The sequence below is a fragment of the Notolepis coatsorum genome (assembly GCF_963971535.1).
Source record: "Notolepis coatsorum genome assembly, chromosome: 10".
Classification (NCBI taxonomy): domain Eukaryota; kingdom Metazoa; phylum Chordata; class Actinopteri; order Aulopiformes; family Paralepididae; genus Notolepis; species Notolepis coatsorum.
In genome coordinates, this window is record NC_140174.1 from 7,229,855 (window position 1) to 7,244,409 (window position 14,555).

Genomic DNA, 14,555 nt, shown 5'->3' on the forward strand with positions numbered 1-14,555 from the left:
CATGCGATTCACAAAACATGTGATTTATTGGTATATTTATTCAATTGTATTTAAGTACACTATTTATAAACAGTTTATTTAGTTGTGTGATTGTATGTGTTCATATAATGCGTTGACTTACATTAAATATATAACCCCAAAACAGTTGTCTTGTTATACTGTAAACTAAAGTTGCAGCTTGTATTATGTATCATGGTATGTATTCTCCTTCCAAGTTTTCTGAAACTGCTATGACGAATCCAGACAGTAGGTGGCGACAGTGCACGGGTTATGAAATAGGAACTTGCCGTATAACTGATGTTGCAGAGGGACACATTTAGGGACGTACAGCAGTGTTTTGCCATCAACACAGTTCTCTTGCTTTCGTCCAGAAACACAACAAAGGTAATAAAACATTAATGCTTTCATGTCATGTGTTCCGTGTTATATATTATAATTTCGTGAATGCCAATAATATACACAGGTAATTTGAGCAACGTTAACTTTGAAATAATAACCCAGCGGAGAAGTGTCGTGTTTGTTTTGTCTTTGGTCTCAACGTTAGCTTTGCAACCCAGCTGTCAGATGTGTTGCACACAGAGGTCTTTTATGTGTAAACGTTACCAACTTGGCTAAGTTTAATTTAGCGTAAACTGGTTTGACAAGTTAACCCTTTCACTGCCACACGACAAGGTTAACCCTAGTAAAGGGTTAACCTTCTGTCGTGTGGCAGTGAAAAGGTTAACCTTCTGTCGTGTGGCAGTGAAAGGGTTAACCGGCTGTCGTGTGGCAGTGAAAGGGTTAACCTTCTGTGTATTGTCACAGTGAAAGGGTTAACCGTTTCAGTCGCACCACGACATGATCTGCGAGTAAACGACGAACTCTTCTTCTTGACCTACATGTTGTTTAATATCTGCTCTGTCCTTGCTTCCAGTGACAGACCGACGTTACTTACTGAGCATCGTTCAAGCATGAATGTGAACCAGGGGACGGTGGGCAGCGACCCGGTGATTCTGGCCACGGCGGGGTACGACCACACGGTCCGGTTCTGGCAGGCCCACAGCGGGATCTGCACCCGGACGGTCCAACACCAGGACTCCGTATCCTTGAACCGTTTTCAGATAGAAGACTCGTATCAAACAGTACTGTATTTCTAAATCCGGTATGTCATAAATGTATCTGTAGCAGTACTGTCTATCTGTATGTCATATATGTTATGATGAATTGAAAATGGGGGACCCTGATGTAAACAAGACGAAAGTCTTTCTCAGGTCTGCATCCCCTTAACAATTGTGTGTATTGAGCCGTACTGTACTCCTGTACCCATTCTGCAATCTGTTAATAAAGTTTTCAATCAATCAACGACCCACATCGCTTGTTGTTAGTGGTGTTTTGACATGTACACATGTGTGTAAATGTGATCATTTTCTTAACAATTGCTTTCAGCAAGTAAACTCACTTGAAGTTACCCCTGACAGGAGTATGATTGCAGCAGCAGGTTAGCTCACAACAACATTCTCTCTCTTATTTCCCCTGCTCCTCATTTCCATGTCATCACAACAATAACATTATTCTACTTTATCTCACAGAGTAGTTTTTGTGTGTTTTCAGGCTATCAGCACATCCGTATGTATGACCTGAACTCCAACAACCCAAACCCGGTCATAAACTATGACGGAGTCAATAAGAACATCACATCTGTAGGCTTCCATGAAGACGGTCGCTGGATGTACACGGGTGGAGAGGACTGCATGGCTCGCATATGGGACCTCAGGTACAACACAGCTAGTTCTCTAGTGTGTACAGTATGTGTGTGTGTGTGTAAGTAATGGAGTTGGAGACCCATTGATTAATGACACTGGTCTGACGTGCGTGTGTGCGTGCGTGCACACGTGAATGTCCATCTATCTGGCAATCGCTCTTTGCTTGTCTCCTAGAAGCACTATTCGAAGGAGATGTCAAGTAGAAGAAGCATTTGAATTTAAACAAATTCACGGGACCAGTGTGATCGTGATTGTTATGGGAAAATTAACGTTGGCCAAATAAGGAGAAGATCCCGGACACTGTGTTGATCTTTGCAAATTAGAACTGTTTATTTATAGGACAACATTTCAACCCTGAAGGATCTTCCTCAAGCTCAGGTTCTTATGACCTGAGGAAGATCCTTCAGGCTTGTCTTGTGTTCTTCACGTGTGCAGAAGTATGCTTCTCATGGTACAGTAGGTTAACATTGGCTAACGTTGGTTTAACCTGCGCTGCAGGTGATGAATCAATTGTCACCAGGGGTGCAGTTGTAATATCAGAAGTGCCTGTACTCTGTTTAAATGACTCTGCACGCGCATACATGTTCCCTCACATGCGCACAGAACAGATGATTATGCATAAATAGTAGGAAACATGTTTGTATAGGAAATTACTAGTTTTAGTTTAGTTTTTAGTAAATATTGCCTTGAAATAGAGAAGCTGAAAAAGGTAGCAGGATGTAGCATAATAAAGAAATTATATTGTCAACAGATATGGTTGAAAAACAAACAATGTTTTAAATGTAATTGTAGATACAATATAGTAGTTACAATTTCTTTAATTGAATTAACTTAAACTAGAAAAGTAAATACAAACTAAATTAACAATGTAACTTACAGTTTACAGAAGGACAGCTTCCTTCTGAAGCACAACTTAACAAATGTCTCATCCTTCCAGTCGGGACCATTTGTCACATAGTGAGAGGTTCCACAGCTCAAGCAAACCCCCACCAATTGATGCAGGGCTTGTATTTTGGTTTTGCACTTCTCGTTCTTTGCTATGCTATTGTTATGCAAAGACTAGGTGATAGCTGAGTACCGGTACTTGGTGCACGGACGACGAGTCGAGTGGAATTTGTGAACGCATTTTTGTGTGCGCGTACTTCTGCTTAGAAAAGTGCTGGGACGGCGTGGTACCGCGTGGCATTGACCACTGCACCCCTGATTGTCACGGTTGCTGTGGATGTTTTTGAACCACTAAAATGTACTGCAGAAAACTTGTTGTCAAATAGCCAGCTGATGCCCATTATTATGTATGTTGAGATTTTTTTTACATCTTGATGGATCAGCTACAGTTTTGGTCCCACGTAGACAGAGGAATACCTCCTCATAAATGTGGGATACATAGCAACCGTTGTCATATGGTAAATGGTAAATGGACTGCATGTATATAGGGCCAAAGCGCTTTACAACCTATGCCTCACATTCACCAATTCACACAGACATTCACACACCGACGGCGGAGGCAACCATGCAAGGTGCCAACCTGCTCATCGGGAGCAATTAGGGGTTAAGAGTAGGGATGCTCGATATTGGCTTTTTTACCGATACCGATATACCGATATTGTCCAACTCTTAATTTCCGATACCGATATCGACCGATATCAACCGATACCGATATATGCAGGGTTTCCCCCCCAAAAAAATGGAATAATTTCAGGTAATTAACATTACATATATCTTGTTGTGGAATTAACACAACATTATGCATACTTTTGACAATAAATAAAATCAGAATTTGTTCTTACTTGCTTGCCTGGGTAAATAAAGGTTCTAGAAATGTAAAAAAATTTTTTTTTTTTTTTTTTGAAAACCGATACCGATATTTTCCGATATCACATTTTTATGCCGATATTGGCCGATAATATCGGTAGGCCGATAATATCGGACATCCCTAGTTAAGAGTCTTGCTCAAGGACACTTCGACACACCGCCGGGAGGAGCCAGAATTTAACCGGGAACCTTCTGATTACCAGACCTCCTGGCTCTACTCCTCCTGAGCCACTGTTGCACTGTCATCTCCTTTCTTGTCTCTGGGTCTTTCCCCACTGACACCATCACAGTTGTGGTAAATAATAACAGAAACTGTTCTCCTACATTTTAGATCAAGAAATCTACAGTGTCAGAGGATCTTCCAGGTCAACGCGCCCATCAACTGTGTGTGTCTGCACCCAAACCAGGTCTGCAAACATCCCACTTCACACTGTGTGACCTGGATATAACAGGAGGCGACTGTACCGGTTGTATATATATATGCATATATTTACAAAGGTGTTGTACACAGGGTATCTGCAGGGTATTAAAAAGTATTCAATTCATAATTCTCAATTTAAGGCCTTAAAAGGTATTTTAAAACGTCTTACATTTCTTTTGCACAGATATTCCATTTTTGGTGGGGGCTGTCGGGAGATGAAATAATATTAAATATATGAAATGTTTTTGTATTCAAGTAGTTGTTTTTTTGCAGGGCTACTGGGAGCTTGGTGCGTCTGGCGAGAGCTTGCATGGAACACGCGAGAATTTAAATTGGCGCGCAAGTGCAGCCGCCATTTCAGTGTTGTTATGTTTTTTTTTTTTTTTTTTTTTGCTAGTATGGTTGTGAAATTGGTATAACATTTTGCTCCAAGTGGTATTAAAAAGGTCTTAAAAAGTATTAAAGGTAACTTGTTGAAACCTGCAGATAGATACCCTGTTGTAAATGTACAGTACATGTAATTTGTAATTGTACATTTAACTTGTCTATGCATATGTTGTCAGATATCACTAAGCCTCACTGTTTAAATCATCAAAATCAAATATTAAAGGAAACAATATCGTTGACAGTAAAAACAACAACAACAACCTGTGTTTTCCAGGCAGAGCTGATTGTGGGCGACCAGAGTGGAGTGATTCACATCTGGGACCTGAAGACGGACCACAACGAGCAGCTGATCCCTGAACCAGATGTCTCCATCAACTCGGTTCACATCGACCCGGACGCCAGCTACATGGCCGCGGTCAACAGCTCGGTCAGTACCGCGCGGAGTCCTCATCAAACTGACCCGGATCCAGAATCAGAATCGGCCTTTATTTGTCTTTTGTATAGCATACAACAAAATTGTACTTGCCTTGTACTTGCCACTCTAATAGTAATGGTGCATAAAATAGAGTAGAATGCATACATAAAAACACAGGACACAGTTAAAAACAGCAGCAGTGAGAACATATATAGTTAAAAAATAATAACATGTCAATATATTGCACATGATTGTGAAAGTACAGTAAGGTAAAGTGCCAGGTAGACAGCAGCATAATGGTTCTGAGTCTTTTCATGTCCGTATTGAGTGCAAATTGCTTTGGAGAAGAAAGTGTCTCTCGAGTCTGGAGGTGTGTGTTTTGACTGAACCTATAACGGTGACCAGGGTGGATGGAGTCTCTGGTGATGTTGCCGGCTCTGCTGTCCTCCAGAGAGGAGCAGTGAGCAGCCGGTGATCCCCTCTGCTGATTCTACCACTCTGGATCGCTTTCTGGTCCGCAGCAGAGCAGCCCCGCACACCACATCGTCACGCAGTATGTCAGGAGATCCAATGGGCCCGGATCCAATGATGGACAGTGAAGAATGGAACACGTTGAGAGTGACTGACATTCAAACTGTTTGCCCGACTAAAAACATCCTCCTTTGTCTGCTCACCTCCCAGGGGAACTGTTACGTGTGGAACCTGGCCGGAGGCATGGGGGACGAGGTGACGCAGCTCATCCCCAAGACGAAGATCCCCGCCCACAAACGCTACGCTCTACGCTGCAAGTTCAGCCCCGATTCCACGTGAGTGCATTCGTCTTCCCGAGTACGCTGGGATCCGTCTTCCTCCTCACGTATGTGAACTCTTTCTTAATCCGCATCTATGAATTTTCTCTCGACATGAATTTTCATCAGAGTAAAGATTTAGCTCGAGAGGAGGATAGGCAGCCGCCGCCTTGTCACCGTCGAGTAGGGGAGGGGTCACCGCTGAGTAGGGGCGGAGTCACCGCTGAGTAGGGGCGGAGTCACCGCTGAGTAGGGGAGGCGTTCAGCAGAGTAAAGACAAATGTAGATCTAAAACAAATTGCATTGGGTTAAAACTTTGAACTGTGAATTGGAAACCTGTGCGATAATAACCAAAGATACTGGAGTAATACTGTTGACGGTATCTTCTGGAAGTAGTAGGACACACAACAGAAGCAGAGTAATGCTGTTGACCGTGTCATCTGGTGGCAGTGAGACACAACAGAAGCAGGAAGAAAGAACTGAGTCTTCTTGTAAGCGACCCAATATTATCAGCGCAACAAGAGCTTTGCCAGCTGGAAGAACCTGTTCTCCATCCAAATCCATGTTAATTGAATGTATTGTGCTCATAGCCAGATAGGGCACGTAGGGGACGTCCCAGCACCCCCAACGACTACAGGCCAGTCGCTCTGACGTCACACGTCATGAAGACGTTTGAGAGACTGGTCCTGCAACACCTCAAGCCCCTGGTGCGTGACTCCCTCGACCCCCTGCAGTTTGCATACCAGGCAAACATCGGGGTGGAGGATGCCATCATCTACATGCTCCACAGAGCGTACACGCACCTGGAGAAGCCGCGCAGCTCAGTGAGGATCATGTTCTTTGATTTCTCCAGCGCCTTCAACACCATCCAGCCGTCACTGCTAGCGGAGAAGCTCTCTGCGATGCAGCTGGAGCACGGCTTGGTGGCCTGGATCAAGGACTACCTCACTGAGAGGCCACAGTACGTCAGACTAAAGGACAGTCAGTCTGACGTACTGGTGAGCAACACCGGCGCCCCCCAGGGAACTGTGCTGTCACCCTTCCTCTTCACCCTCTACACCTCAGACTTCTGCCGCAACTCCAGCGGGTGCCACCTGCAGAAGTTCTCAGACGACTCCTCCATCGTAAGCTACATCACCGACGATGATGAGGAGGAGTACAGAGCCCTGGTGGAGAGCTTCGTGGGGTGGAGCGACAGCAACCACCTCCAACTCAACACCAGTAAGACCAAGGAGCTGGTGGTGGACTTCCGGAGGGGCAAGAAGAGGCCCCCCCCGATTCCCATCTCCATCCGAGGGGTGGATGTGGAGATGGTGGACTCATACAAGTTCCTTGGGGTACACCTGAACAATAAACTGGACTGGTCGGACAACACAGAGGCCCTCTACAGGAAGGGACAGAGCAGGCTGTTCTTCCTGAGGAGACTCAGGTCCTTCAATGTGTGCAACAAACTGCTGCAGTCTTTTTACCAGTCTGTTGTGGCCAGCATCCTCTTCTATGCTGTGGCATGCTGGGGAGGCTACATCAACTCAAGGGACACCAACAAGCTCAACAAGCTGGTGAGGAAGGCTAGCTCCGTGGTGGGAGTCGAGCTACCTAGACTTGAGGTGATGGTAGAGAGGGGGATGATAAGGAAGCTGGATGCCATCATGGAGAACCCCTACCACCCCCTCTACGACGAGCTAGTCAAGATGAGAAGCTCGTTCAGCCACAGACTCATCCCCCCCCGACACTCAACTAACCGCCTCGGACAGTCCTTCATACCAGCGGCCATCAGGCTCCACAACAGTGGGCAGCGACTAGCAGCCTCCAGGCCCCACAACAGGGGGCAGCGACAGCGACTGCTACCAGACATTGACCTGGGACTTATAGGAACCCAAGGGGGACAAAGTAGACTACCCTGGTACTTTGATTGATTAATGTATACTCAGTAGATAGTAAATTATTATAACACTACCTCTTGCATACTGCACCTCATGTGACACTGTGAATAATGTGAATATTCCTCAGCTAGTCAGATAGTAAATTATATTGACCATATTGATCAAATTGTTTACACTGCCTGTGTTGTCTTTTACTACCTGTATACTGTGTTGTTTTACTACCTGTACCCCTCCCCCCCTCCCCCCCATGCTGCTATGATGCCTGAATTTCCCCAAGGGGATCAATAAAGGAATATCTTATCTTCAAGTTCAAGTTCAAGTTCTTTAATAGTTGTCATACAGAATACTTTCATACAAAATGCTTCTTACTGTTACGCTCCAGAGACTGTGCTAGACAGATAGTATCAAATAACATAATAACATAATATAGCATGAATTTAGAAGAAGAAAAAGAGGTCACAGTTGTTCGGTATAGACATATGTACAATGTTCTGAGTTACCATATAATATACAATACACAATACTATGCAGTGTACTAATGTACAGTACTATCTAGTGCAAAGCAGAAATGGGATGAGGTACAATTTTAGGTACAATTTACAGTAAGGTGTACGAGTTGTAGTGCAATCCTTCATCCATAAATATAAAGTGTGGGGAGTGGGTGCTACAGTGTGTTTGTTTAAAGTGGGTGTGTGCTATAAAGTGTGTGTAGTGGGTGCTACAGTGTGTTTGTTTAAAGTGAGTGTGTGCGTGTGGATGTGTGTGCTATGTGTGTTTGGTGGTTGTTGTTGTGTAGTGTTCATTCATTGTTCGTTTAGCAGCCTGATGGCCTGGGGATAGAAGCTACTTCTGAGTCTTTCTGTGCTCGCCTTGAGACTCCTGTATCGCTTGCCTGACGGCAGCAGTTCAAAGAGGCAGTTGTTCGGGTGGCTCGAGTCCTTAATAATTCTCTTAGCCTTCCCCTTGCAACGCTTGTAGTAATTGTTCTGGAGGGTGGGGAGCCCCCCTCCAATTGTGCGTTCGGCTGAACGTGTCACTCTTTGTAGTCTGCTTTGGTCTTTTGCAGTGCTATTCCCAAACCAGGAGGTGATGTTGCCGGTCAAGATGCTCTCTATTGTACATGAGTAGAAGTTCTTAAGGATCTTCTGGCTGACTTGGAACTTCCTTAGGCGCCTGAGGAAGTAGAGGCGTTGTCGTGCCTTCTTCACCACACTGTTAATGTGTATGGTCCATGTCAAGTCCTCGGATATGTGGGCTCCGAGGTACTTGAAGCTGTTGACTCTCTCAACCGGTGCCCCGTCGATGCTGAGGGGGCTGTAGTCCTTGACCCCCGACCTCCTGAAGTCCACAATCATCTCCTTTGTTTTGCTGACGTTCAGGGAGAGGCTGTTTTCCTGGCACCATCCCGCCAGGACCTTGACCTCTTCCAGGTAGGCCCTCTCGTCGTTGGCAGAGATCAGGCCCACCACCACTGTGTCGTCAGCAAATTTGACGATTGTATTGCTACTCCGCTGAGCCACACAGTCGTGTGTGTACAGGGAGTAGAGGAGGGGACTCAGAACACAGCCCTGGGGGGCCCCTATGTTGAGGGTGATGGATGAGGAGGTGCAGTTGCCTGCTCTCACCACCTGGGGTCTGCCAGTCAGGAAGTCCAAGACCCACTGGCAGAGGTCATAGCCCAAGCCCAGGTCCCTGAGCTTGGCTATGAGTATGGAGGGGACTATGGTATTGAATGCCGAGCTGTAGTCGATGAATAGCATTCTCACATAGTTCCCCTGCCTCTTGTCCAGGTGTGATGCTGCTGTGTGCAGCACATGGGATATGGCGTCCTCCGTGGACCTGTTGGGGCGGTATGCAAATTGCAGGGGGTCCATGTTGATGGGGAGGGAGGAGCAGATGTAGCCCTTTACTTATCTTATCTTATCTTATCTTATCTTATCTTATCTTATTAAGGAAACTATAATAACGGCTAGTGAGTTTTTTGATAACCAGTCAACTTACATGGTTCTCAGTCATGGTTAGGGCTGGGTATCGTAATTCGATACTTTTATGTTATCAATTGAATTGATGATACTATTGAGTATAAAAAAGAAAATGCTGTGGTTTTATATTGAATGACACTGTGTCATTACTAGTAGTTAATCTCATCAGTGTCAGTGAGCCAATGAGCATGTTTGTTTCAAGATATAACATGTCTTCTGTGCAACAACCACAATCCAAAATCATCCAAAATGCAACAAAGCCTCTGATTGGCTCACACAGCACACGCGATGCGCATAACTCAGCAAAGTAAGGTAGAATATTGGTATTTGAGAATTTCCCCCGATCCTAAAATCTGATGCCAAGAAAAACATCCAACATGCCAGAAAGCAAAGGAAAGTATCGGTATCGGGACTGTAAAAGTGAGATCGGTGCATGCCTAGTATATACCGCATCATTCTAAATGTCATCATACAGAGTTATATGTGTCGAGTATAGTTGAGGTAGGCAGTTCTGATTGCAGTTGTAGAAGGTGAAGGCAGTAGATGGTAGGGCTGGGAATCACCAGAGGCCTCACGATACGATACTATCACGATACTTGAGTCACGATACGATAGTATTGCGATACTAAATATATTGCGATATGCTGAGTATTGCGATATTAATATTGCGATTTATTACCTTTTTTCAACTGCAAAGTAAAACTTTGTCAACATGTTTTATCTAATAAAATAAAGTTCAGTCTGTTCATCTCACTTCAATAATTTTTATTGCAGAACATGGTATTTTCTCAAGCAGACAGATGTCAACACTGTAATCTGTGTTGCATGTACCTGACAAACTGAATGCGTGTGTGTGTGTGTGTGTGTGTGTGTGGACTAGTGTACTATTACAGGTATTGAAATGAACAATGCAACTTCCTTATACAAAAAAAAATACAAAAAGTTTAAATTTTTTATAAATAAATAATTAAATATCGATACTTGGCATCCCTGTATCGATACAGTATCGCCACGCAAAGTATCGCGATACTACTACGTATCGATATTTTATCCATATCCAGCTCTTGTCATGGTTGGAGTCAGAATCAGAAAGGTCTTTATCGCCAAGTCGTTTTCACATACAAGGAATTTGATTTGGTTGTTTTTGGTGCGACATTGACGGACAGACAATAATAGTAGAATAAAAAAGTAGAATAAAATGGAATATAAACTAAATTAACATGGTAGCGCAATAGAATAGAATTATAATAAACAAAATAGGAATAGGCCAGGGCTGTACAACTGTGCACAATGTGGTCAAGTATATACACTAATTAGAATAAAAATAACAATACAGTGTTGAATATTTACAGGATGGAATATGTAGCAGGGCTAAATGTAGAGCGGAGTGCATCTACCATACATCATGGCAGCTTTGATCTGTAATTTTAACGTTTCTATGTTGATTATGATGGTGATGATGGTAACCATGGTGATGATGATGTGTTGCCCTGTCCTCAGTCTATTGGCCACCTGCTCAGGTGATGATGATGGTAACCATGGTGATGACGATGTGTTCCCTGTCCTCAGTCTATTGGCCACCTGCTCAGCAGACCAGACCTGTAAGATCTGGAGGACGTCTAACTTCTCTCTGATGACCGAGCTGAGCATCAAGAGCAACAACCCTGGAGAGACCTCTAGAGGCTGGATGTGGGACTGCGCCTTCTCGGGAGACTCGCAGTACATTGTCACCGGTCAGTAGTAGTGCCCTGGTCCCTGTTAATAGGGCAATTCACTATACTGTAATCTCCATACTTCTGTTATCGATGCTATCCTGTATTAAAGGTGCTGTGTAGGTGGTGTTTTTTTTGTTTGTTAAAATAATAGCTCTACACTCTACAGTCATCACTGATATAGAGTGTCTGGTCAGTAACATGGGTCTCTCAGTCCCTCCGCTCTGCAATAAACAGAAAATACATTTTCTGGTATCCTGTTCCCACTTTATCCAATCAGGAGAGAGAACTTCAGACTGCAAAAATGGTCTGACAAAAAAATTCAAATAAAATGGTTTTAAGCTAATGTGTCCTTGAACAAGTAAAATATACCAGTGCAGTAACAAATCTGGCTTGGCAAGATTTCTTGAAATAAGTACAAATATCTAGGGTTCTCTCTCCTTGGATAAAGTGGGAAGGGATACCAGGACTGTATTTTGTGTTTACTGCAGAGCGGAGGGACTGGGAGACCCATGTTACTGACCAGACACTCTATATCAGTGATGGCTGTTTACTGCAGAGTGGAGGGACTGGGAGACCCATGCTACTGACCAGACACTCTATATCAGTGATGGCTGTTTACTGCAGAGTGGAGGGACTGGGAGACCTATGTTACTGACCAAACACTCTATATATCAGTGATGGCTGTTTACTGCAGAGCGGAGGGACTGGGAGACCTATGTTACTGACCAGACACTCTGTATCAGTGATGGCTGTTTACTGCAGAGTGGAGGGACCGGGAGACCCATGTTACTGACCAGACACTCTAATATCAGTGATGGCTGTTTACTGCAGAGCGGAGGGACTGGGAGACCCATGTTACTGACCAGACACTCTACATCAGTGATGGCTGTTTACTGCAGAGTGGAGGGACTGGGAGACCCATGTTACTGACCAGACACTCTATATCAGTGATGGCTGTTGGAATGTAACCTAACCTAGGTTACCTCAGGCAGAACAGGAGGGAACTATTTTTAAAGTGGGACTGTTTTTTTTTAGTGGCTGAGAGACAATGGATAGAACTATAGTCGTCAGACAGGGATAGAAAGTCAGTTTGAGCTACAAAAGATTGGACAAAAAACCCTTTTACATGTAGAATCTGTAATAGTGGGAAACAATGACCTCCTATGGTATTTTTATAATAGTTTTGTTGTTTGGTGGAACCAGGGGTGGAGCTCCCGGAGTCCCTCACCATGGCCCCGCCCCCCTCACCATGGCTCCGCCCCCTCAAAAAAAATCCCCCACCTCCACACACTGCATTAGTGAACCTCATTGTAGTTCAAGTTCACTATTGTCATGTCTATTAAAAATACAATGAGATACTTGCACTCTGACTCTCTTTACCTTAAATCAAATCAAATCAAATAAAATGTATTTATAAGGCCCGACAACACACGTTAATGTCCCCATGGGCCGTACACGTCTTCTTTAAACAAGTCAAGAAACATCACAATAAGTCAAGAACAAAACAAGAACACTAAGGTCCAAAAAAAACACAAACGACACATCATCCCCCCAGAAAACAACAAAATCACTACAGACTTACATAGACATTCCTATTAATGCATAGGCTGATATACCTATGCATTAAAAACAAGTTTAATTTCAGAAAATCTCATCAATATTATGCTGTCAGCTTGTGTTTAAAATGTATGTTATGTTATGTCATATGTTTGCTACCTAATGTTATTGCCCAGTTCTCACCTGAAACTTGTAATGTAACTTGGTACATCTAGTGATCTATGCACGAAAAAGATACATTCTTTTCAGCAAATCTTAGTTATTTCAATATAGTGCTGTCGGAACAGTGTTACGTTTGCAGGTTAAGTATTTAATGTTGGCTACCTAACGTTATTGTCCAGCTCAGCTGTTGATATGTTTTCACTCGTACGGTCTAGATGTCATCCGTTTCGCATCTTTCAATTGACATCGTATGCGTTCACGCCGCCTCAATATTTCATGTTGCGTTGTATTTGAACACACAGGCTAATTGTCAAACCTAGGCGTTGCAGATCAAATATGACTTAAGATCCTGTACAACTTCCCGCTTAAAAGGCTGTCGGAAACATATTTCATTGAACCGTTTAGGTGGGAAAAGGTCAAGTCTACTGCTGTTGTGGTGTTTAAAAATGGCAAGCCTTGCACTCTCTCAATCCCGCCCACACACGCCCACACATGGGATCAAAACACACACACCTGTAAACAAGGTGCAGTACCAAGGAAGGCTCTTTTTGCCTTAGAGGTCGTAGTTTCTCACTAGTGCAGATTTTCCTTTTTCAAGTCCAACGTAGTTAACCATGTTGTGAAACAGGAAGCCGTTTCGGTCATTTTCTAGACATGCTTTCAGATCCCATTGACTTCCACTAGTGTCTTTTAACAAACGCTAACAAATGTCTGCCATTTTTATTGGAGTGAGTGACAGGAGAAGGGGGGGGGGGGGGGGGGGGGGCGGGATTACATGCAACAAAGGTCCTGGGCCGGATTCGAACCCGGCAATGTTGCAATTTACACAGTATGCGTCCTGTCATGGTCCAGCCACCGGGACGCCCCCACAGTAGGTCTCTCTTCTTAAGATAAAGTTCATGGTGCTTTTGTCGTGCTTTTGTCTTGTGTTTCTTTCAGCCTCCTCCGACAACCTGGCCCGCCTGTGGTGCGTGGAGACGGGGGAGATCAAGCGGGAGTACAGCGGCCACCAGAAGGCCGTGGTGTGTCTGGCCTTCAACGACAGCGTGCTCGGCTGAGGAGCGGTCAACGGGAACAGTCAAAAAAAGCTTTTTACGTCTGTGGTTACCATCGTTTAAGACTTGACTAGAGACCTATATCGGTTATGGATGACATCGGTGTGTTATTATTGTATGGCCATATTTACCACGGAGCTCAATTGTGTGAGCCAGGATGACAACATGCACCCCCCCCCCCCCCCCCCCCCCTCCTCCATCACAATATGCCTGCATTAATATCATAACCTACAGTGTATTAGCTTACCGTTGGCCATCAGCTGCAGTGTGATGGCATTGTAAGCAACCCGGAAGCGTCTATGCCTTCTACAACGCTGGTCGGTTTGCCGGGTTCCTCTGATTGGCCACTAAGCCCACGTGACCCTACGCTAGCACGCCCCCCTTATCGCCGCCAGTTATCGCGTACGCCCGCGCATGAGCCGCGACAAGCGCCTTCAATGACTGAGCTCTCATATTTGCGAATGCATAAACTATATCTTAAATTATGGCTATATGTCTAATATGGCCGTCGCTTATCAATGACTTGTTTTGTTTACATCAGGGTGAACGCTGTTGCGCGCCACCACCCACTTCAATGACAGAGCTCTCATATTTGCAAATGCATAAACTATATCTTAAATGATGTGTCTAATATGG

General features: G+C 44.3%; 1 protein-coding gene across 1 annotated transcript; it reads left to right on the top strand.

Annotated features, from left to right (window-relative positions):
* The first annotated feature begins 329 nt into the window (after nt 1-329).
* mlst8 (MTOR associated protein, LST8 homolog) lies at nt 330-14,286 on the top strand. Its single transcript, XM_084322639.1, has 9 exons — nt 330-384; nt 914-1,079; nt 1,426-1,477; nt 1,591-1,753; nt 3,886-3,961; nt 4,637-4,789; nt 5,459-5,583; nt 11,000-11,163; nt 13,804-14,286. The coding sequence occupies exons 2-9, from the start codon at nt 951-953 to the stop codon at nt 13,920-13,922; spliced, it is 981 nt and encodes a 326-aa protein (XP_084178765.1). The 5' UTR covers nt 330-384; nt 914-950; the 3' UTR covers nt 13,923-14,286.
* The last annotated feature ends 269 nt before the right edge of the window (nt 14,287-14,555 follow it).

Bases quoted from the DNA above. Each gene is read 5' to 3' on its own strand.
- mlst8 (XM_084322639.1), top strand. From the start codon at position 951: ATGAATGTGAACCAGGGGACGGTGGGCAGCGACCCGGTGATTCTGGCC. The intron at 1,080-1,425 runs GTATCCTTGAAC...AATTGCTTTCAG, and splicing joins CGGTCCAACACCAGGACTCC to CAAGTAAACTCACTTGAAGT. The intron at 4,790-5,458 runs GTCAGTACCGCG...CTCACCTCCCAG, and splicing joins TGGCCGCGGTCAACAGCTCG to GGGAACTGTTACGTGTGGAA.